At 41.4% G+C, this 25,363-nt stretch overlaps 1 protein-coding gene across 4 annotated transcripts in view; it reads left to right on the forward strand.

Moving 5' to 3' along the window:
* TFCP2 (transcription factor CP2) overlaps positions 1-25,363 on the forward strand; it is a 63,656-nt gene that overhangs the window by 27,617 nt on the left and 10,676 nt on the right. For all 4 annotated transcript variants that reach the window (XR_002341152.1, XM_021081711.1, XM_021081712.1 and 1 more), the window contains exons 2-8: positions 12,505-12,656; positions 13,673-13,749; positions 15,400-15,505; positions 21,154-21,260; positions 22,654-22,806; positions 23,505-23,615; positions 24,164-24,252. Coding sequence is in view for 3 of the 4 variants with exons in the window: in XM_021081711.1 (XP_020937370.1) it covers positions 12,505-12,656; positions 13,673-13,749; positions 15,400-15,505; positions 21,154-21,260; positions 22,654-22,806; positions 23,505-23,615; positions 24,164-24,252 (795 nt within the window). In the remaining variant the exon portion in view is untranslated. The remainder of the gene's footprint in view (positions 1-12,504; positions 12,657-13,672; positions 13,750-15,399; positions 15,506-21,153; positions 21,261-22,653; positions 22,807-23,504; positions 23,616-24,163; positions 24,253-25,363) is intronic.

The raw sequence follows: 25,363 nt of genomic DNA on the forward strand, positions 1-25,363 counted from the left end.
ATTTTGTTCTAGTTTTGTGAAGAATGCATTGGTAATTTGATAGGGATTGCACTGAATCTGTATGTTGCCTTGGGTAGTATAGTCATTTTGGCAATGTTGATTCTTGCATGTGAGAGTTTTTGTCTTGTTTTGTTTTGTCTTTTTTTTTTTTTTTTTTTTTTTTGTCTTTTCTAGGTCTGCACCCATGGCATATGGAGGTTCCCAGGCTAGGGGTCTAATCGGAACTGTAGCCACCGGTCTACACCACAGCCACAGCAACACGGGATCCAAGCTGTGTCTGTGACCTATACCACAGCTCATGGCAATGCCAGATCCTTAACCCATTGAGCGAGGCCAGGGATCCAACCCTCAACTTCATGGTTCCTAGTCGGATTCGTTTTCACTGCGCCATAACGGGAACTCCTTTTTTTTTTTTTTTAATTTTTTTAATTAAGCTATTCTGAGTAAGGAAGCATTAATATCTTCCTTTACTCCACTACTGTTGAGTTTTGTTGTAAAGAATTCCTGAGAAACATTGGAACAAGGGCTTATTGCTTAGCAAACCACCCCCAAAATGTAGTGGCTTGAAACAACAGCAATTTATAACTTTTCTTGACTCTATAGATTGTGTAGATCTGCTTCATGTGGTATCAGCTGAGGCTGCGATCATCTGGGGGCCTGGGCTGGAACATCGTATGTCTAATTCTAGGCTCCGCTGGAACACTGCAGTGGCTGGATTTCCACACCTCCCCCAGCCCCCACCCCTTAGCTTCAGAGCCTCTCCCTCTATAATAGCCACTCCATGTGATCTCTCTAGCACTGTAGCCAGACTTCTTACCTGGCAGTTCAGGGTTCCCCAAAACACAAAAGTGAAAGCTGACAGTCTTTCTTAAAGATTAGTCCTTAGGCCAGAAACAGGCATATCCTGTTTCCTACACCTTGTCTTTGTTAGAGCAAGGCAGTAGCCTGGATTCAAGGTGAAAGAAGGGCCACCTAAGTGTATGACTACCAGGAGAAGCACATCATCAGAGGCCATTTTTGGAGATTCGCTACCAAAGCCACATTTAGCAGCCTGGTTATGGAATCTTACGCAATTTCTCTGTTATATAATATAAGGCTACGTTTGGATTTAGATTTTTTCTTTTTTTTCTTTTTAGGGCTGCACCCGCAGCATATGGAAGTTCCCAGGCTAGGGGTTAGGTCAGAGCTGTAGCCACTGGCCTACGCCACAGCAGCAGCAATGCAGGATCCAAGCCACGTCTGCAACCTACACCACAGCTCACGGCAACGCCAGATCCTTAACCCACTAGGCCAGGCCAGGGATCAGACCTGCGTCCTCACGGATACTAGTCAGATTTGTTTCCTCTGAGCCACGATAGGAACTCCTAGGTTTAGATTTTATCCTCATTTATTTTCATTTTTTCCCCAAGCCCTGTTTCAGTAATTGCCCTGATACAGTTAGACAGAAACTGTCTAGCAACTATTTAGCTATAGTGAGGCATAAATGAAAGAACTTGGTAAATTGTAAATTGGTTCGGGGAAAGTGAGCACAGAATGGGGAATAGATGATGTCAGAAACTTTCTGTTAGAAAAATTATTGAGCTAAAAAGATACACCATTTACTGACTACTGCTGAACATAGACAAACAAAAGCTTTGAATATATATAGACAAATTTTATAAGCCAGCTGGTCTAGCCAGTATACAAGCTTTTATAGTTATCATTCGGTTGCTGCTTTCTGTAGCAGATGCTGTAGAAGAATCTGCTTTGGACTGTAACAGCAGTGAACTAGTGATATTTCCTATGTACTAGAGGCCATTATATACCTATTTGTATTTTCTAATAATACATAGGATCTCTGGACCTATCCTGATGCAGCTTCTAAAATTTGAACAGGCTCAGGAGTTCCCATCGTGGTGCAGTGGAAACGAATCTGACTAGGAATGATGAGGTTGCAGGTTCCATCCCTGGCCTCGCTCAGTGGGTTAAGGATCTGGCATTGCCATGAGCTGTGGCGTAGGTCGCAGACGCAGCTCAGATCTGGCGTGGCTGTGGCTGCGACTGTGGCCGGCATCTGTAGCTCCGATTAGACCCCTATCCTGGGAAACTCCATATACCACAGGTGTGGCCCTAAAAAGACAGTAAGTAAATAAAAAATAAAATTTGAACAGGCTCAAAACATTTACTCTCTCTAGAATAATAAAATCATAAAATTGATTTTGTGATATATAATTGATTTATTTAATATTAGTCTTTGAAATGAGGCCAACTCTGACCAGTTCAATCCTAAACTGATAATTGAGGAGTACCCTTGTGGTGCAGTGGAAACAAATCTGACTAGGAACCATGAAGTTGCGGGTTCAATCCCTGGCCTCAGTGGGTTAAGGATCTGATGTTGCCATGAGCTGTGGTGTAGGTCAAAGACACAGCTCGGATCTAGCGTTGCTGTGGCTCTGGTGTAGGCCGGCAGCTACAGCTCCAATTAGACCCCTAGCCCGGGAACCTCCATATGCTGTGGGTGTGGCCCTAAAAAGACAAAAACAAAATCCAAAAACTAAACTGATAATTGAGTCTCTTTATAGAATAGACCTAACAAAACTTCTTTGCTTCAGACATCATTTCCTTTACTTACTCTTCAAATGGACATGATGTTATGTATCCTCACTTACCTCTTTCCTTAGATTTTTAAAGTTTTCTTTTTAATTTTATATTTGCTCAATAATGGGATCCATTATGTATAATAGTTTGCATCTGTTAATCTCAAACTCCCGGTCCAGCCCTTCCTGCCCCCCTTTGCCGCTTGGCAACCACAAATCTGTTCTCTTTGTCTGATTCTATTACTATTTCATAGATAAGTTCATTTGTATCACATTTTAGATTCCACATGTAAATGACACCCTATAGTATTTATTTGTCTTTCTTTTTGACCTATTACACACAGTATGATAATCTCTCAGTCCATCCAGTTTGCTGCAAATGACATTATTCCTTTCCTTTAATGGCTGAGTAATATTCCTCTGTGTGTGTGTATCACATGTTATTTATCCATTCATCTGTCGATGGACATTTAGTTTGTCTCCAGGTCTTGGCTATTGTGCATAGTGCTGCTGTGAGCATTAGGGTGCATGTTTCTCTTTGATTTATAGATTTGTCTGAATATATGCCCAAGAGTGGAATTGCTGGGTCATATGACCATTCTATTTTTTGTTTTTTTTGAGGAACCTCCATACTGTTCTCCATAGTGGCTGCACCAGTTTACATTCCTACCAACAGGGTTCCCTTTTCCCCACACTCTCTACAGCTTTTTTTTTGTCTTTTTTTTTTTTTTTTTTTTTTTTGTCTTTTTGTCTTTCCTATGGCCGCACCTGTGGCACATGGAGATTCCCAGGCTAGGAGTCTAATTGGAGCTGTAGTCCCCGGCCTACGCCAGAGCCACAGCAACGCGGGATCCGAGCCGCGTCTGCAACCCACACCACAGCTCACAGCAACGCCAGATCCTTAACCCATTGATCAAGGCCAGGGACGGAACCCGCAACCTCATGGTTCCTAGTCGGATTCGCTAACCACTGCGCCACGACGGGAACTCCTAAACTCTTTATTATAGTTGATTTATAATGCTCTGTCAATTACTGCTGTACAGCAAAGTGACATATGTATAATGTATATACATATATATATACATTCTTTTCTCATAATATCCTCCATCATGTTCCATCACAAGTGATTAGATATCGTTCCCTGTGCTATACAGCAGGACCTCATCGCTTATCCACTCCAAATGCAATAGTTTGTTTCCACTAACCCCAGACTCCCAGTCCCATCCCACTTCCCCCCTCCCCTTGGCAACCACAAGTCTGTTCTCTGTGTCCATGAGTTTATTTCTATTCTATAGATAGGTTCATTTGTGCCATATTTTAGATTCCACATAGAAGTGATATCATATGATATTTGTCTTTCTCTTTCTGATTTACTTCACTTAGTATGAGAATCTCTAGTTCCACCTATGTTGCCGCATCCATAGGTTCTTCTCTTTTTGTTTATGGTTTCCTTTGCTGTGCAAAAGCTTACAAGCTTGAGTAGGTCCCATTTGTTTATTCTTGCTTTTATTTCTGTTGCCTCGGTAGACCTAAGAAGACATTAGCATGTCAGAGAATGTTTTGCCTGTGTTCTCTTTTAGGAATTTTATGGTATCATGACTTATATTTAAGTTAAAATCTTCTTTTTTTTTTTTTTTTTTTTTTTTTTTTTGTCTTTTTAGGGCTGCACCCGTGACATGTGGAGGTTCCCAGGCTAGGGGTCTCATCGGAGCTGTAGCCACCGGCCTACGCCAGAGCCACAGCAACACAGGATCCGAGCCGCATCTGAGACCTACACCATAGCTCACAGTAACACTGGATTCTTAACCCACTTAGGCCAGGAATCGAACCCGAAACCTCATGGTTCCTAGTCAGATTCGTTAACCACTGAGCCATGACGGGAACTCCAAAGTCTTCTTTTTCAAAGTTCTCCACTCAGAACTAAGCATAATAGTTAAGTGTAATCTGATTTGCATAGAGATCCTCGAACTTTCCTTTTTTTTTTCTTAATTTAAGTACAGTTGATTTTCAATATTGTGTTAATTTCTGCTGTACAGCAAAGTGATTCAGTTTTACATGTATGTGTATGTATATTCTTTTTTGATATTCTTTTCCATTATTGTTTATCATTAAGACATTGGCTATAGTTCTCTGTGCTACACAGTAGGACTTTGTTATTTATCCCTTCCATGTATAATAGCTTACATCTGCTGACCTCAGCCTCCCACTCCATCCCTCCCCCAACCCACTCCCCCTTGGCAACCACAAGTTTGTTCTCTGTGCTAAGACTTTAAGTGAAACCTGATATCAGCATTTTTCACAACCATATTACATTATTTGTCTCATTGAAATAGATTTTTTAAAAAGCCCTACACCTTTCTCACGTATATTGGGCCATTTTGTTGTTTTTAGTTCTAAGTGCATGACTTATATTTATCCTTATGAAATTTTATCCTGTTAGATTTATCCTATTCCAGCCAATTAGAATTACTTTAAAAGTTGATGCTATAATATATGATATTGCTTTCTCATCTCAGATTCCTGTCATTTGCATATTTGATCATCATCCTCTTGAGTGTCCTTACCCTAGTCATTTATTTATAAAAAATGTTGCAGAGACCGCCTTCTCTGGGGTCTTGTGGCCTGTCACTAAACCTGCTTCGTCCACTTACCTGCACTCTTTGGATGCTGTTGTATAATTATCTCAACGCAACTTAAGATACAGAATTCATATTTTTCACCTTCAACAAAGATATCAGGAGAGACTATTTTATATATTACCAAAATCCAAAAAAATTTATTCTTATAGCATTCCCTGGTCAAACTATAAAAAGGAAAAAGGAGATCATTTGGTTGGGGCTTCTTGCGATCCCTGATGCCCTGCCTAAATACTCATAAACTACTCTTTTTTTTTTTTTTTTTTTTTTTTTTTGTCTTTTGTCTTTTTGTTGTTGTTGTTGTTGTTGTTGTTGTTGTTGCTATTTCTTGGGCCGCTCCCGCGGCATATGGAGGTTCCCAGGCTAGGGGTTGAATCGGAGCTGTAGCCACCGGCCTACGCCAGAGCCACAGCAACGCGGGATCTGAGCCACGTCTGCAACCTACACCACAGCTCACGGCAACGCCGGATCGTTAACCCACTGAGCAAGGGCAGGGACCGAACCCGCCACCTCATGGTTCCTAGTCGGATTCGTTAACCACTGCGCCACGACGGGAACTCCATAAACTACTCTTTAAAAAAAAAAAAAAACACTACTTTTTTTGATGCACTCGTGGTATGTGGACGTTCTCAGGCTAGGGATTGAACTGCACCATAGCAGTGACCCAAGCCACTGCAGTGACAATGCTGAATCCTTATCCACTAGGCCACCAGGGCACTCCTCTTTTCATTTTGAAAATTGACACTACAGACATAAAAATCTCATGTGATAGTTGGCATTATCAGACTCATGAGATTTGTCTGCATTTACGGAGTGTCACCAATCTTATCTGCACATTCTTTAATTCTCCTGGTATATAATTTCATCCAGGAACATAATTTCATTCCAGGCACTTTTTGATAATCTCCTTATGTATCGTGATCCATTAATCCTATATTTGGTCTTCTTTTTCTAGTCTCAAGATGGTTTTTCTTTATAGAAAAGACAAAAGGAAAACAAGAATTGAGATGTTCTTCTGTCTCTGCTTTATATAAATTTGTAATTTGCTGTTGACATCAAAGAGTGGACTTGTGTCTCCCCCTTCCCCCACCCTTTTTTTTTTTGGCTGCACCTACAGCATGTGGAAATTCCAAGGCCAGGGATTCAACCTGTACCACAGCAGCAATCTGAGCAGCTGCTGTGATGCCAGATCCTTAACTTGCTGCTCCACAAGGGAACTCCTCCCTTACCTTTGTTTGCAAGCCTCAGCACGTCCTAGGCTTCAGCTCAAGCTTGCTTCTTATGTATATCATTGCCACTTTTTAAAAATAGTTTCTTTCATATATAATTTTTTTTTCCCCTGTGCATGTCCTTTTAATTCTGAGACAGTTGGTAGGCTTTGCCTCCTGTCTCTTTAGAGACCTCCCTTCTTTTTTTCTTCCATCTCAGATAGTGTGAGATTGGCAAATTTCATTTTTGAGAACGTTTTCCCCTCTTAGACCATGACCTTGGGTCCTGTTGTCTTCACTGTTTGAAGCCTGCTTCTCTGCGAGTGTAGGAGTGACATCTAACTGTGTTCCTTGTTCTTCTTCCTGCCTCCCTGGCTTTGTTGCTTGCTTTTGAAGCTCCCACCACTTCCTCTTTTCTGATCAGTTTCTTTCTTGGTCAGCCTGGGTTCAGAATTATAATTATACTTATTTCTTCTGCCTCTGGGTGATAGAATAATTAGCAAGGCAGATTTCTTACTATATATGGAGCTTTTTAGTTAGATGAGATTTTTCACCATCTGTTCAGGTAGCAGAAATCTTTTATCACTTTGAGGCAGAGGGCTCCTGCCAAGAAAGTAAGCTGATTTCACCCGTTACTCAATAGATCGGGATCTCACTGGCTATATGTTAAAACTTGCCAGGGCCATCTCTCTCTTGCCAGGTATCCTCCCTGATCTGCCCTTCCATCCTTCCCACAGATCCAAAGACATCTGTCTGCTGTCCTTTCCGAAAGTATTATGGGCAGTTACTTAGAGGATTTTTTTTTTTTTTTTCTTATTAAGCTGCCTAGGGTGTAGTCTTTTCGGTTTTTGCCCTTTCATGCTGTAACTAACATCAGGATATTGACATGTTTCTGTTCCATGTTTTATTTCCATCATTGATGGAGTCTAAACAGGCATTATAAATAGGGAAGTTAGAAGTCCACGGTATTTTACTGTCCCAAGTTAGTTTCTAATTTCCTGAAGTGTTATAGACAGCTGTCTGTTTGCCTCCCTTACTCAACCTAAATCTCATCAAACATCTCCCTCTCTCTGATCCAGGCCTTCTCTAGAAGAGGGTTTCAATACTTAGGCCTGAGGGAGAAAGTTAACCTATAGTTGTACATTCATAGACATCATTCAGAGGCTGCCTTATCTGAAAAGAGTAATTTATACCTCAGGGACCACGAAGCAACTCTTCATGGAATCCCAGTTACATACAGGCAAGACCACACCTGGTATCGCTTCTCTTCCTGTTGCTTCCACTCAGTGCTTTCTGCTGGGCCTCTGGCCACACCTCCAATCTCGGGTGTGGATTTCTCTTAACAGGGAACATTTTTCACATATACTTACTTTTAACAGGTAAGATTTCTGTATCCTCAAATTTGATCAGAGATGTTGTGAGATGTTGAGAATTCAAAAATGGTCAAATAGTATTAGGGCTGAATATTAACCAAATAAAAACAAAAATATCCTGTCCACAAATATTTACTAAGCATATAAAAGAGAAGTTATCCCCTTTAAGTAACTTATATTTTATTGGAATGAATTAAACATATGGAGCCATCAGAGAATATAATAAAATGTTAAATTATACATTGGTAGTAGCTACTTAGAGTCCACTAGAGTAGGTTTTCCGAATCTGTACCAGCTCACATCTGAGAAGGAGCAGACTTCTGTATTTCCAGAACTGTTTCTTGCTGCATTTGTTTGGTACTGTTTTGGTATAAGCCAGGGGCCTGGAACTGTATTTACCAGTGACCTTCAGCCTGCACCTCTAGCAATGTGGAACTAAATTGTATTTCTGCTCCCACAGCAGTGTAAAAGCAATGCAGTGGAGCAAGAACATGAGTGATTCAAATGTATTTGGGGCTTTTAGATTTTGAAACTCTCTGGAGAGTTAATATAGTTTTGTATGTTTGGTTTGGCTGTACTGTTTTGAGTTAATTTGAGGGATAACTTTGAGAATCTGTTTTAGAATTTCAGCCTCAAATGACATTTCTTTGCTTAGTCATGATGGGTGAGGTGTAATGCCTTATTATATTGAGAAGACCGGGAACTGTTGTAATATGTTAACCTTACTAGGCACTGACATTTGAGGAGAAAAAAAATACCCCACATGCATAACATTTGAGCTGTCGCTGTGTTGCAAAATCTGATTTCCCTTGATTCTTGGTAATGATCACTAAGCTTTTAAGGAATCATCAGATATGATTCATTTGAGGATAATAAGGCAACAAAGTCTCCTAACGACTAACATCTTGGGTGTTCCTGCTGTGGCGCAGCGGGATGAGTGGCTCCTCTGGAGCGCTAGGACATGGTTCGATCCTGGTCTGGGAACTCCATATGCTGTGGGGGAACACCCCCCCAAAAAAAGACTAATATTATGTTTCTTCAGTTTGTACTGTTTTGCTTTATTTTCTGAACTGTTTGCTGTGAGAGAAGCAGTAGCTTCCTGATTTTGAGAAGAGGAAGAACTAGGACAGAGTACTTTTCTGGAAAACCCAGTGCTTCTAGAGTTTTATACAATCTCAAGGGGACAGTAATGTGTTTCACCTGACAAAATAAATGGACAGAAAGGATTCCTCACCCTCTCCACTCTTAAGGCCAGCTGTGCGAGCAGAGCACACATAACTCTAGGCCTAAAGAAGAGGAAAGCATCTTTTTTTCTGGCCTTTGAATTACTTTTTAGCAATAAGACCCTGGTGCCTCATAACGTCTCATTTGCATCTCAACTGCTTGGATTCAACTAATAACTTATAGCCTTGCTGTTTCACCTCAGCAGTAAGAGAAAACTCTTTCTCTGTTTTAAATGCCACCCCGCTCCCACCCCCTTTTTTTTTTACGACCACCCACAGTGTGTGGAAGTTCCCAGACCAGGGATTGAATCTGAGCTGCAGCTGTGACCTGCGTGGCCGTTGCAGCAACACCAGATCCTTTAACCTGCTGCAACAGCTGCACCTCCCCAGTGACCTGAGTCACTGCCGTCGGATTCTTAATGCACTGTGCCACAGTGGGAACCCCTTGCTGCTGGTTTTATATTCCAGTAAGAATTTATTATGTTGTCTGTACAAGTCGCATGCATAAGATCATTTTTCTCTCAATTGTTGTTTCTGCCTGTTATTATGTCTGTAATAACCTTGTAATTGAATGTCGTCTATTGCCTTTCTTTTATACCTGGAAGTACTCTCTGTCCATATGTATTTTTTCTATTTCAAAAAATGTTTATTGTAGAAAATTTCAAGCATATATAAACAAAATAGTGTAAAGAACCCTCATGTACCCACCATTCCCCAGCTTTAAAAATTACATATTACAATCTTTTGTTGTTTGTACCATTCCCCACATTTCCCACGCTCCACTCAATGGTTGTTTTTTTGTTTTGCTTTGTTTTGTTTTTTTTGCTTTTTAGGGCTGCCCTTGCGACATACGAAAGTTCCTGGCTAGGGGTTGAATTGGAGTTGAAGCCGCCGGCCTACACCACAGCCACAGCAACTGAGGATCCAAGCTGCATCTGCAGCCTACACCGCAGTTCACATAATGCCAGATCCTTAACTCACAGAGCGAGGCCAGGGATCAAACCCACATCCTTGTGGATACCAGTTAGGCTCGTTTCCACTGAGCTGCAATGGGAGCTCCCCATTCAATTTATTTTTTAAGGTGAAATTTATATATGTTGAAATGCAAATGTCAGCTGTGCAGTTACAACCATGTAACCCACACATCTAACATAATACAGAACATTTTTATCTCCGCAGAAAGTTCCTGTGTATCCCTTCCCAGTCAGTCCCTGCCTCTGCTGGGAAACTACTGTTTTCCTTCATTTTCCCTGTTTTAGAACATTATATAAATTTAATCATGCATTATATATTCTTTTTTTTCTGGCTTATTTTGTTCCATATTATGTCTGTGAGATTCATCCCTCTTGCTGCATTTCTTGTTTTGCTGAGTAGTGTTTTATTGTGCAAATACACCGCCACAGTGTTAGGGGTTTTTATTGGCTGCACCCACAGCATGTGGAAATTCCTGGGCCAGGGATTGAACTCACACCACCATTGCAACCCACGCCACAGCTGCAGTCAGATTTTTTTTTTTTTTTTTTTTGCCATCCTGTGGCGTGCAGAGTTCCTGGGCCAGATCAGATGTGAGCCACAGTCAAGACCTAAGCAGCAGCTGCTGTGGCAACTCTGGATCCTTAACCCACTGTGCCAGCTGGGGATCAAAGCTGCGTCCCAGCACTCCTAGGATACTGCCGATCCCGTTGTGCTGCAGCAGGAACTCCAGCTGCAGCCAGATCCTTAACCTGCTGCATCACAAGGGAACTTCCTGCCACCACAATTTGTACAAGGCATGTGGAAGCTTCCACGCTGGGGACTGAACCCACGCCAGGGCCGCAACCCAAGCCGCAGCAGCACCACCACCAGATGCTTAACCTGCTGTGCCACAGGAGAACTCCTGTATATCCATATTCTTAATTATGAACATATGGATTCTTTGCAGTTTTTCCTTTTATGCTATTCATGTATAAGTCTTTGGGTGGTCTTCTGTTTTCATATCTTGTGGATAAATACCTATGAGTAGAACTACTGGATCCAGGGGGTAGATGCATGTTGGTTAACTCTTCTAAAGGACTGCGTAAACTTTTTCTAGAGTGGTTGTATCATCTTACATTCCTTTTAGCAAAGCATGAGCGTTCTGGTTGCTCCATATCTTTGCCAACATTTGGGCTATCTTTCTCTTAAATTGAGGTATTCTAGTGAGTATGTACATATTCTTTAAAGTAAATTAAAATGCATTTAATTTTTTTTTTTTTTTTTTGGTCTTTTTTGCCTTTTCTGGGGCCGCTCCCTCGGCATATGGAGGTTCCCAGGCCAGGGGTCTAATTGGAGCTGTAGCTGCTGGCCTACACCAGAGCCACAGCAACATGGAATCCAAGCTGTGTCTGTGACCTACACCACCGCTCACGGCAACGCTGGATCCTCAACCCACTGAGCAAGGCCAGGGATCGGACCCGCAACCTCATGGTTCCTAGTCAGCTTCGTTAACCACTGAGCCATGAGGGGAACTCCAAAATGCATTTAATTTTGAGAATTTTGTGCCATGTCTTGAGGTACCTGGAGATATCCCTTCATTTGGTTCATCTCTTAAGATCCTTTTAAAGTTTGATCTGAGATGAATGCTGATTACTGCGTTTGGTCTCCAGGGCCCAGGATATTCTTTCTCACTAATCCATGCCTAGAAGTTCTGAAGGAAAATGATTGCTAATCTTTCCCATCCATTTTAGCCCTTACAGTTTCAAAAATATTTTCTCACGTATTTCCTCTTGACAGCAAATGTGGATCCCATTTTATAGACGAAGGGATGAAGCCTCGAGAGCTTGCCTAAGGTTTGCCTAAGGGTTTTAGGGACTGAAACCCAGGACTTCTAGCTTGGTCCAGTACTTTTTACCCAGCACAGCAGAATGAGTAACAGGCTAGAATTCATTGGATGTGTGTCTTTGGTTTGCAAGTGTAGATCAACTGATAGAGACATAGGAAGCTTTTTCTTGGAGGAGGTAACTGATAGGGTTTTCTCAATTTTAATTGTATTCCGCAGAATGTAAGCTCACCTGAAAAGAGATATTGGTCATTGATTTGCACTTTTCATGTAGTTTCTTGGAATTCTGATTCTTGTTTTAGTCCCAAGAGTACATGAGGTGATATGGTTATAAAAATACTACAGTTGGTACCTTTCTGAGAATAAATACATTTCTGAGTGCCCGGAATTGACATTTTGGAACTCTGCATCTAATTTTTCAGAGCCCTTTTAGGAGCCCCTGTCTATAATTCCTAGAAACGCTCTTCATACACCTAAGTGGTTTTAGCAGTGAATATATGTCATTGCCCACATCGTTGTGGTCAGAGGGCTCTCACGGCAGGTTATCTGAACCGAATGCTTAGGAAGGAACTTCACCAAGAAAAGAAATGTTTATGGCTTTCCAAAGCAAATTGCAGTTAAAGGTTTCAACAATAACATCCGTGCTTACACCACTGTCCGATGTTAAAGTAAGTTATTTGTTTTATTTCAGTGATGTCCTCGCATTGCCCATTTTTAAGCAAGAAGAGTCCAGTTTGCCTCCAGATAATGAGAATAAAATCCTACCTTTTCAGTATGTGCTGTGTGCTGCCACCTCTCCAGCAGTGAAACTCCATGATGAAACCCTGACATACCTCAATCAAGGTTAGATGTGGTCTGACTCATTTGCATTAGTGCAGACCTACCAGACTCATGGTATTTAATGAAGTACACTTATAGGTAAAAAGTACATCTTTCTAGTGTGACTTGTTAAAGTCGGAGTCTGAGAAAAGACTTGAGAGTTTTAGTGTTGTATTTGATATATATTACCAGTTGCTTTTGTCTGCCTGCCTACTTTTAGTTCCCATCTCCCTCTTTTTTTAATTTTCTTAAATTTTTTTATTTTATGGCCACACCCATGGTCTGGAAGTTCCCGGGCCAGGGATTGAATCTGAGCCACAGCTGCAACCTATACCACAGCTATGGCAATGCCAGAGCCTTTAGCCCACTGCACTTGCCTGGGGACCAAATCCGCACCTCCACAGTGACCCAAGCTGCTGCAGTCGGATTCTTAACCACTGCCCCACATGGGAACTCCCCATCTCCCTCTTTCTAATCCATGTTCCTTGAACATCCCCATGGGTTACTGTCTGAAAAGTATTACCCTACCCAGCTTTATTATGTACCGGATGTGTGGCCCAGGGCAAGTTGGGTAACTCTACATTCCAGCTTCCTTATGTGTAAAACTGGGACCCATAATACTCTAGAAGAGTTCCTGTTGTGGCTCAGCGGTAATGAACCCAACTAGTATCCATGAGGATGTGGGTTTGATCCCTGGCCCTGCTCAGTGGGTTAAGGATCCAGCATTGCTGTGAGCTGTAGTGTAGTTGCTGTAGCTGTGGTGTAGGCCGGCAGCAGCAGCTCCAGTCTGAGAACTTCCATTTGCCTTTGGTGTGCCCTAAAAAGAAAAAAAAAAAATACTTTAGAGAGTTGCATTAATAAATGATATAATTTGTGAAAACTCTTTACACTGTGTCTAATGTAAAGGGTAAAGGGTTATAGTTGTTACTAAGACTAACAATATTATACTTTTCTATATTCAACCAACTGAATTTTATTCTTGCTGAATCTTGGGAAGTTAATTTATAATGAATATAAGATACAGTTACTTTTTCTTCCAGGACAGTCTTACGAAATCCGAATGCTAGACAATAGGAAACTTGGAGAACTTCCAGAAATTAATGGCAAGTTGGTGAAGGTAAAAGAAAACAAGTAAATCATTTCTCTGTACAGTATCCTTTTACTGACCCTTTTTGGATTTTTTTTTTTTTTTTTTTTTTTTTTTTTTTGGCTTCCATGGAGGGCTTGGTGGTATCTCATGCCTGCCACAGTTTGCTGGCAGAGTGGTAAACTGTTGTGTTATTTCTTTGAGGTCAGAGAGAGCCCACCTATTCCTATGGATTTTTCAGAGCTGCAGAAACAGAAAGCTTAGCTTTCCATGTCAGAACAGTCCATCTCCAGGATCAGTGAAGTTCTTTTCAGGCGGAATAAAGTAACCTCTTTGAGGTCTTTAGAGAAGTTCCAGCGTCTCTTGGGATACTTGGTCTAGTAGCAAGAAAACCAGAAGCTACTGTTGATGAACAGCAGCTTTCTTAGCCTAGACCAACAGCAATGAATTCACAGTATAACTTGGACAGAGGTGTTGGGTCAGCTACTGTAAAAGGCGATGAGAGGGATGTGAATAGGTGCCTTGGCAAAGTAAGAGTAACAAAAGGAAAGTTGATGGAAACGGTTCCTCCCGACCTCTGTTCACAGCTTGTGTGCTAGGTTGGCAAGCAGGGGACTTGGTGAGCTTTTCCTTTACATCTGAAGAGCTGAGCCAGAAATTGTTACTTGGCAACAATAGAGGCATGTAGAAATGCTTCCAATGGCAGTTCTTTTTATTTTCCTGTAATTTTTTAATGCTTTTCCAAGTTCTGTAACATGAGAAGAAACCCATGGATCCGCTAAATAAATAAGAACTGTGGAGCAAGCAAACACAGTTTCTTCAGGCCTCACATTGGCCTAAAACCAGCCTTCACCAAGATGAGTGTTGGCCTCTCTAGTGATTGGCAGCCATTTCATTTGTCTGCTCAGAAATTCACTGGGCTTAGCAATGGATTGTGAGTGAAAACATGAGCTCCCAAAAGAGATCTTCGTGTAAACTGAGGGCCACTTAAACCAAAAAAAAAAAAAATCGTAATTTTAGGAAAATATAGCTTCAGTAAAGTGTTTAAAATAAAAGCAAGGGAATGAAGACCACATGATTCAGGAAATGTTTGCCTTGGGAGGGGAAGGCAGGGTGGTGTGGTAGCGGAGAATCCTGTGGGTTTGAGTATAAGTAATTGTCAGAGTTCCCTTCATGGCTCAGTTGTTAACGAATCCAGCTAGGAACCTTGAGGTTGCAGGTTCCACGGGGAGAACCATGTGGGTTTAAGCAGAAGTAATGGTCGGTGTTCTGATGTTGTTGAGACATTTGTTTCCTAAGCGTTTCCTATAGTATTTATAGTGATTCCTTAGTTGATAAAAGATGGCCTTGAAGGGACCAATGATGAGAGGATGTCATGAACCCAGGGCATGTTATTAATTAACCCGGTGGGAATCCTTTATGCCTAGTTGTCAGTGAGAACGAATGTGGAAGCCAAGTTTTAAATATGGTACTAGGTAACTACAAAGATTATATCTGAGCACTTACAAAATTTGCCTTGAAATAGAGTATGGTACAGGTTTTAGAGTAGAACACCTCTCAAGAAAAATGATTTTAGGTTGTGTCTAGAAACAAACTGGGGTGACCCCTGCTAGTTTTCCTGTGTCAGCACTGATTTTTGAAGGGATCCTGTTATCATTTGATTTTGTTGCCTCCTTTTAGAGTATATTCCGTGTAGTGTTCCATGACAGACGACTGCAGTACACTGAACACCAGCAGCTGGAGGGCTGGCGGTGGAACCGACCCGGAGATAGAATTCTTGACATAGGTAAGCCGAGAGAATTTATTGCCCAGGAAATGCCTGTAACTATGGTCTAAGAATTGGTTTTCTTTTCTTGATGTTTACCTTGATTCAAAATACTCCAGAGGTGGAATTCCCATTGTGGCTGTTTAGTGTTAGGAACCTAACTAGTGTCCATGAGGACACGGGTTTGATACCTGGCCTTGCTCAGTGGATTAAAGATCCTGCATCGCCATGAGCTGTGGTGTAGGTCACAGACGTGGCTCGGATCCCACGTTGCTGTGGCTCTGGTGTAGGCCGGCAGCTCCAGCTCCAATTGGACCCCTAGCCTGGGAACCTCCATATGCCTCGGGTGAGGCCCTGAAAAGACACACACAAAAAATATGCTTCAGGGGGAGTTCCCTTGTGGTGTAGCGGGTTAAGGATCTGACATTGTCACTGCAATACCGTAGGTCACCGATGTGGCGCAGATTTGATCCCTGGCCCAGCAGATTCCACATGGCGTGGGCATGGCCAAAAAGAAAAAAAAAAATGCTTCAGGGAGACTCAATTAACAGTAACCTGGAAGTGATTACCAAGCATAAAAAATTACTGTCATAGCGGGAATATAAAAAAAAATAAAATAAAATAAGCAATAAAGGAGTGGAAAAAGAAAAAAAAAATTACTGTCATAATGATTCAGTAACTGAAGTTGAAAGACACTGCCATTCCATAACAATTGATTTCATTACTTCAGGGTGATTTTTTTGTTTGTTTTTGATTTTTAAATTTATTTATGGTAAAATACACCTAACACAAAATTTACCATTTTAACCGTTTTTAAGAGTACAGTTCAGTGGCATTAAGTATGTTGACACTGTTGTGTAGCCATCCATCTCTGGAACTTTTTTCATCTTGCAAAAATAAAACTCTGTGTCTTTGAAACAAAAACTTCCCAATCCCACCACTCCCCAGCTCCTGCTTCTTGCCATCCTAATTTTGTGTGTTTGAATGTGATTACCCTAGGTGCCTCATATAAGTATTTGTCTTTTTGTGACGGGTTATTTCACTTGGTATAATCCTCAGAATTGTAGTAGCATATGTCATAATTTCCATCTTTTTTTTCTTTTTAGGGCTGCACCTTTGGAAGTTCCTGGCTAGAGCTCGAATTGGCCTATGCCACACCACAGCAACAAGGGATCTGAGCTGCGACTACACCACAGCTCACAGCAATGCCATGTCCTTAACCCACTGCCAGGGGTCCAACCTGGATCCCCATGGATACGAGCTAGATTCATTACCACTGAGCCACAACAGGAACTTCTCCTCCTCCTCTTTTTAAGGCACAATAACTTCCTCGTGTGCGTGTTTACCACATTTTGTTTCTCCATTCATTCCCTCAGCAAACACTTGACTTGATTGCAGACAATTATTATTGTAAATATTGCTGTTATGAACATGGGTATATAAGTATTTCATTCTCTGCTTTCAGTTCTTTTGGGTATATACCCAGAATTGGAATTACTGGATCATATGGTAGGTCTAGTTTTAAATTTTTTTTTTTTTTTTTTTTTTTTTTTGCTGTGCCTACAGCATGTGGAAATGCCTGGGCCAGTGATTGAAACCGTGTCACAGCAGCAGCCCGAGCCATTGCAGTGACAACACCAGATTTTTAACCTGTAGCACCACAAGGGAACTCCAACCATTTTTTAAATGAAGTGCAGTTGATGTACAGCATTGTGTAAGTTACAGGTATGCAATATAGTGACTCACAACTTTTAAAGGTTTGAATTTATAGTTATTATACAATATTGGCTCTATTCCATGTGTTATACAATATATGCTTATGGTTTACTTTACTCCTATTAATTTGTACCTCTTAATCCCCTACTCCTGTACTGCCCCTGCCCCCTTCCCTGTCACCACTGGTAACCACTAGTTTGTTCTCTGTATCAATGAGTCTGCTTCTTTTCTGTTGTATTCACTAGTTTGTTGTATTTTTTAGATTCCATGTGTCAAAGATACCATACAGTATCTGTTTCACTTAGCACATACATATGCCCTCAAAAGTCCATCCAGTTTGCTGCAAATGGAAAATTTCATTTCTTATGACGGAGTAGTATTCAGTTGTATATATATATTCCACATCTTCCTTATCGATTCATCTGTTGAAAGACACTTAGGTTGCTTCCATGTCTTGGCAACTGTAAATAATGCTACTATGAATATTGGGGTGTGTGTATCTTTTTGGATGAGTGGTTTTTTGGTTTGTTTGTTTCAGATATATATCCAGGGGTGGCATTTCTGGGTCATATGATAGTTCTATTTTTGTTTTTATTTTTTAGTTTCTTTTGTCTTTTTAGGGTCATACCTGTGGCACATGGAGGTTCCCAGGCTAGGAGTCGAATTGGAGCTGAAGCTGCTGGCCTACACCACAGCCGCAGCAACTCAACATCTGAGCTGAGTCTGTGACCTACACCACAGCTCACAGCAGCTCGAGATGCTTAACCCACTGAGCAAGGCAAGGTATCGAACCTGTCCTCATGGATGCTAGTCAGATTCGTTTCTGCTGAGCTGCAAGAGGAACTCCGGGTCTATTTTTCTTTAGAAACCTCCATACTGTTTTCCTCAGTGCTTTCACCAATTTGAATTCCTACTAAAAAGTTTTGAATTTTGATATAGTCCAGTTTATCCTTTTTTTTTTTTTTTTTTTTTTTGTCTTTTTGCCATTTCTTGGGCCGCTCCCTCGGCATATGGAGGTTCCCAGGCTAGGGGTCAAATCGGAGCTGTAGCCACCAGCCTACACCAGAGCCACAGCAACATGGGATCCGAGCCACGTCTGTGACCTACACCACAGCTCACAGCAATGCCGGATCCTTAACCCACTGAGCAAGTCCAGGGATTGAACCCACAACCTCATGGTTTCTAGTCAGATTCGTTAACCACTGCGCCATGACGGGAACTCCTATCTCTTTTTCTTAATTGCCCATGCTTCAGTTGTCATACTAAGAAGTCATTGCAAAATCCAGTGTCATGAAATTTTTCTTACTGTTTTCCTCTGAGAGTTTATAGTTTTTTTGTTTTTGTTTTTAGGGCCACACTTGCCCTAAAACATGGAGGTTCCCAGGCTACGGGTCAAATCAGAGCCATAGCTGCTTTCCTATACCACAGCCACAGCAACACAGGATCCGAACTGCATCTTCGACCTGCACCACAGTTCACGGCAACGCTGGATCCTTAACCCACTGAGCGAGGCAGGGATTGAGCGTGCGTCCTCATGGATGCTAGCCAGATTCATTTCCACTGAGCCAAGGCAGGAACTCCTTAAGTCTTATGTTTAGGTGCCTAACTCATTTTTTAGTTGGTTTTTGTATATGATATAAAGGAAGGGTCCACCTTCATTCCTTGCATATGATATTTAGTCTTCCCATCACCTTTTCTTTTTTTGTTTCCTGTGGGTGTTTTTGTTTGTTTGTTTTTGTCTTTTAGGGCCACACCCCTGGCATATGAATTCCCAGGCTAGGCGTCGAATGGGAGCTGTAGCTGCCACCCATCACCTTTTGTTGAAAAGACTATTCTTTCTCTATTGAATGGTCTTGGCACCCTTGTCAAAAATCATTTCACCATATGTTTGAGGGTTTATTTCTGGGCTATCTGTTCTGCTCCATTTGTATATATGTTCATCTTTATGCCAGTACCAAATTGTTTTGATAACTAATTTTGTAGCGAGTTATGAAATCAGGATGCCTAAGGCCTCAAGCTTTGTTATTTTTTTCAGGATCCTTTTGGCTGCTCAGGATCTGATACTTTGTATGTGTAGTATATAAAAGGGGCCAAGTTTTTTTTCCCAAAATGCACATTTTTTTGTTGTTTTTTTTAATTTAACTAACACCTAGGAACCAGATAGTGGTTTGCGTTACCCAAAGTAAGAAATGTGGAATTAGAATCTGTGTCTCTTGGTTTGCAGTTCTGGTTTTTTCCCCTACTCCTTTGCTACACATGGTAAAATTTATTTTTCTTCAACATAGGACGTAAGGGAAGGATCTTTACAAACACATATTCAGCCTTTCTTCATGAACATTCTTTTAACCCTGGCATCTGTGTCTTTGATGTCTTATTGGTTACTGTCTCCTATTGGTAAAGATAGTTGTTAAACAAATCTAAGTACTACTAGTTTTACTTGAGAAAACACTGGTTCATATACAGATATCCAGCTATCCATTTGCTAGGCTGACTTTAGAATAAATCTAACACAGCTAATACTGTGTAGTGGAACACAATGCTTTCTTGTTTGAATCATTGACACTAAAACAGTAGAAAAGTTACAGCATAGTTATGATACTAAATATCAGCCTGGCCTTATCTCCCTGATTTGCATATTAATAGAAGTCAGGGAATGATGTTGTTTCCATTTCCATATGGAATGGAAGGCGAAGTTCTAAAACCGATTCATTCTTGCTTGCCTCTGGAGTATAAGACATGGCCCTCTGTGGTGGCATTCTGCAATAACTTCATAAGTCAACATCAGTCGTTACATTAAATTTTCCCTACTTCGGTTCTGCATTTATTCAGACGTTCTACTTTATTCTTCTATAGCAATCCTCTTAGTCTTCTTCTAGCAGTCACACTAATCTTAAAACTGTAAGTGGGAATTCTCTTGTGGTACAGCAGGTTAAGGACCCAGCATTGTCACTGCAGTGGCCTGGGTTGCTGCCGTAGTGTGGGTTTGATTCCCGGCCCAAGAATTTCCACATGCCACGGGCTCAGCCAAAAAAATTAAAAAAATAAATAAGCAACCTGTAAGTGAAGCAGATATATATTTATATATATATAAATATTTTGCAGGTTTGATCCCTGGCCCAGCATGTAGAAGTTCCTGGGCCAGGGATCAAACCCATGCCACTGCAGTGACCAGAGCCACTGGAGTGACAGTGCCAGATCCTTATCCTGTTGTACTACCAGGGAATTCCAAAAGGAAACTTTTTTTTTTTTTTTTTGGTCTTTTTGCCATTTCTTGTGCTGCTCCCGAGGCATATGGAGGTTCCCAGGCTAGGGGTCGAATCGGACCTGTAGCCGCTGGCCTATGACAGAGCCACAGCAACGCGTCTATGGACTACACCACAGCTCACGGCAACGCCGGATCCTTAACCCATTGAGCAAGGCCAGGGATTGAACCCGAAACCTCATGGTTTCTAGTCGGATTTGTTAACCACTGCGCCACGACGGGAACTCCAGCAAACTTATTTATTTTTTAAATTAATTTATTTTTCTGCTGTAGAGGAAACTTATTTTTAAATTGTTGTATTTTAAAATTTTTTTAGCTCAGCAGGTTAGGGATCCCGTATTGCTGTAATCTGTGGTGTAGGCTGAAGACACGGCTCAGTTCCTGCATTGCTGTGGCTGCCGGTGTAGGCCAGCAGCTACAGCTCCAATTTGACCCATAGCTTGGGAACTTCCAAATGCCACAGGTGCGGCCCAAAGAGGAAAAAAAAAAATTTAAAGCAGAAAAAGATACCCAGAAGGAAAGTACCTAAGTCAGTTTTGGCTCTAATATCACCCTTTATATTGGCAATAAGAGGTTTAGGATATGGTACCCAAAAATCTTGGTACCTAGGAACCAATAAGATAAGAATCAGTGCTTTATTTAAATCTAGTAGCGCTCAGAATTGTTCAATGATTCCCATTTGTTTTCTCAGATATCCCAATGTCTGTGGGTATAATCGACCCTAGGGCTAATCCCAACCAACTAAATACAGTGGAATTCCTCTGGGACCCTGCAAAGAGGACATCTGTGTTTATTCAGGTAAGACATTGCAGATGGGATTCTAGTTTTGAAGAGCTTCTCTTGCTACCAGTTTGTTTCGTAAAGGATAAAACATGTTGAATTTGGTGTCTTTACAGGATTGCAGCCTGTAAACTTCTCAACAAGTGCAGGCTTCTCAATGTGTGCCTGAAAGCAATGAGGAGTTTCTGAACTGCTTCTTCTAAATCCCCCAATTTATTTGTTTGTTTCTATCAAAAATACTTGCTAATGGCTGCATAATATTTTATTCTTCGGATGTACTTACCTAACAACTATTTAGCATTAAGATTGTCCTAATTTTCATTATTATCCAAGAAGTTATTTTGTGCATCTTTATACTTAAAATTTAATGTGCATATCTGATTATGCCCTTTGGGTAGATTCCTTGAAAACACTATCTGTAATAATGAGAGCCAGTAGTTTATTGAGTGCTTCCCATCAGATAGTCAATGTTAAGTAAACCCTTTTTTTTTTAATGGCTGCACCTGTGGCATATGGACTTTCCCAGGCCAGGGATTGAATCTGAGCCACTGCTGCAGCAACATTAGATCCTTTAACTCACTGTGCCAGGCTGGGGATTGAACTCTCAACCTCTGCAGCAATCTGAGTTGCTGCCATTGGATTTTTTTTTTTTTTTTTTTAAGGGCCGCAGGTGTTGCATATTGAAATTCCCAGGCTAGCGTTTGAATCAGAGCTGCAGCTGCCAGCCTACGTCACAGCCACAGCCACACCAGATCTGAGCCTGCACCACAACTTGCAGCAACGATGGATCCTTAAGGCACTGAGCAGCGCCAGGGATCAAACCTGCATCCTCATGGATACTAGTTGGGTTCGTTTCTGCTGAGCCATGGTGGGAACCTCTGCAGTCAGATTCTTAACCCACTGCACCACTGAGGGAACTCCAAGTAAACGCTTTTTTTTTTTTTTTTTTTTTTTTAGGGCCGCTCCTGCAGCTTATGGAAGTTCCCAGGCTAGGGGTCACACCACAGCCACAGCAACACCAGATCCAAGCTACATCTGCGACCTACACTGTAGCTCATGGCAACACCAGATCCTTAACCCACCGAGCGGAAACATAACCTTCTATGTCAACTCTTTCATGAAACTGTTAATGAATTTAATTACTTGTAGTAGCTTTTGTTAGCGTTACATCTGTACATTGACTTTGTTTGCATTTGTAAATCATTTTTTTTCCTCATTTCCTTATGAGAGTGCAAATTCTTCATGATGAAAAAGAGAGTAAAAGGTTTTTTTTTTTAAAGGTTGATGACTTTTTTTAAGGTCCTTAACACTTTTTAAAGGTTTTGCTCTTGGTAGTTGCCCCCGGGATGTTGCTGCCTGGTTTGGCTAGCTCACAGTACTGAAACCTGGCTGGACGTTGTATTCTTTTCAGGTGCATTGTATTAGCACAGAGTTTACTATGAGGAAACACGGTGGAGAGAAGGGCGTGCCATTTCGAGTACAAATCGACACCTTCAAGGAGAATGAGAACGGGGAGTACACTGAACACCTGCACTCAGCCAGCTGCCAGATCAAAGTCTTCAAGGTATTATTCCTGGGCACGGTGCTGGCACTTGGAACTTCTTCCCTCCTCTTTCCTTTGGCACCAAGTCAGAAAGTCAACTTGTCTCTTTTCAAAAACTATGAAAGCTCAGGTTAAGTTAGCATTGTTGAATTATTACTGAGACGCCTAGGAAGGAAATTTAAATAGGGATGGACATGGGAGAAGGGGACCTTGGAAAAGGGATCGTGTGGATAAGTACATCCTCATGGCAGCAGATTCATCAATAGAGCAGTACTCAGAGCATGACACTGCCGTCCCCCATCAGCACTCTGAGCCTCACTCCCCAGCCTCTCCCAGAGGGACCCACCGTCAGTTATCGTCTGCAGGTTCCCTTTTGTGCTCTTATATGCACATGTACATAGACAGACATGTTTTTTTCTTCGAGACATAAATGGGGTTGTATTGTATGAATTATTTTGAGGCTTACTGTTTTCAGTTCATCATATGCTTTAGAGATTTTTTTCCATGTCCGTAGCTGTAGATTTCTTATTCTATTTCAACTCCATCAAACATTTAAAATTTCCTATTTTCAGACTTAGATGTGACGATAGATCTTGTCTTTTTACCTCATTGTACATACCTTTTTTGTTTCATGTGTGACTTTTTTAAGTTTGTAGAAGTAATATTGTTGAGTCGAATGGTGAGTAGGTAAGTTTAAAGCAAAGCATTTCTCGTTTCAGCCCAAAGGTGCAGATAGAAAGCAAAAAACAGACAGGGAAAAAATGGAGAAACGAACACCTCACGAGAAGGAGAAATACCAACCGTCCTATGAGACGACGATACTCACAGAGGTAAAAGGATTTCTAACTAGTGCATCATTATGTCGTATGCCTAAAATGAATACCGTGTTATATATGTCAATTATATTTCCAATTAAAAAAAAAGAGTCCCATCAGCATGATCAAAACTTTCCCTCTTAGTTGCGAGGGCCTCTGAGGAATTAAGCCTCATGAGTAAAGATGTGACATTCAGGAGTTCCCGCTGTGGTGCAGTGGTTAATGAATCCGACTAGGAACCATGAGGTTTCGGGTTCGATCCCTGCCCTTGCTCAATGGGTTAAGGATCCAGCGTTGCCGTGAGCCGTGGTATAGGTCGCAGACGTGGCTCAGATTCCGGGTTGCTGTGGCTCTGGCATAAGCTGGTGGCTACAGCTCCAGTTAGACCCCTAGCCTGGGAACCTTCATATGCTGCAGGAGCAGCCCAAGAAATGGCAAAAAAGACACACACACACACACACACACACACACGCACAAAAAGATGTGACATTCGCGTAACAGTGTTTTGGGGGAACTCTTTAGTCCATTGTCCCTTCTGTGTTTAAGTTGTCCTTTGTTTGTAGTGTTCTCCATGGCCCGAGATCACGTATGTCAATAATTCCCCATCACCTGGGTTCAACAGTTCCCACAGCAGTTTTCCTCTTGGAGAAGGGTAAGTTGCGGAATGAAATTGGCTTGTGTTTGTCCTAATTATGTATTCTTTCATTATCTCTCCATCAACAAAATTTTTCCAAGTCAATAAGTCCTTTTATTTGGTCAGTCTTTGATGGATTTATGTATTAACTGAGGTTTGGATTATCTTCAGCGGAGACTAAAAAGAGTGTTTTTTGTAGCTTTCGTTCTCCCTGTTAGAAGATAGCATTTATGGTTAGCATTTAGGGATCCAGGGACCGATTTTCTGGGTTTTCACTTCTCCCTCTTATAGCTTATCTTAGGGTTATTTTACTTCCTGATCATACTTTCACCAGAGAGTGTCACTGGGAGTTGAAATAGTTGTATAAACACTAAAATCTGTTTGGGAGTTCTCTTGTGGCACAGCAGCTTGTCACTGCAGTGGCTTAGGTCGCTGCTGTGGCGTGGGTTTGATCCCTGGCCCGGGAACTTCTACACATCTCCAATGTAGCCAAAAAATAAAAATGAAAAATAATAAAAATGAAAACCAAATCTGTTTGGTTACTTACTAAGAATGATTCCTAATTGTTATGAATCTTCGATAATTGAAGGAAGAGGATGAGAATGAGAGCTAAGGTGATTTTTTTTCAAATTATCTATGGGATGCATTTAGTCTTGCCTTATTATTGCCTTTTGCCATCGGAGATAATGGAAAGCTGGTACAGATATGCCTTGCTTCAGTTTACAAAAGTTGTCTTAGAATTCCCTTGTGTCTCAGTGGGTAAGGATCTGGCATTGTCACTGCTGTGGCTCTGGTTACAGCCATGGCATGTGTTCGATCCCTGGCCCAGGAATTTCTACAGTCTGTGGGCGTAGTCAAAAAAATAAAGTTGTCTTATAGTCCCATCATTTAACACGTATTCTATACAGACTCTATGTTCATCCTACTTCTGAAAGTATTTAGTTAAGTATTTAGTTAAGAATAAAAATAGGTAGAGTTCCCGTCGTGGCTCAGTGGTTAACGAATCTGACTAGGAGCCATGAGGACACAGGTTCGATCTCTGGCCTCACTCCGTGGGCTAAGGATATGCATTGCCGTGGGCTGTGGTGTAGGTCTCAGACATGGCTCAGATCCAGTGTTGCTGTGGCTG

This window comes from Sus scrofa, unplaced genomic scaffold, assembly GCF_000003025.6.
Source record: "Sus scrofa isolate TJ Tabasco breed Duroc unplaced genomic scaffold, Sscrofa11.1 Contig2094, whole genome shotgun sequence".
Classification (NCBI taxonomy): Eukaryota; Metazoa; Chordata; class Mammalia; order Artiodactyla; family Suidae; genus Sus; species Sus scrofa.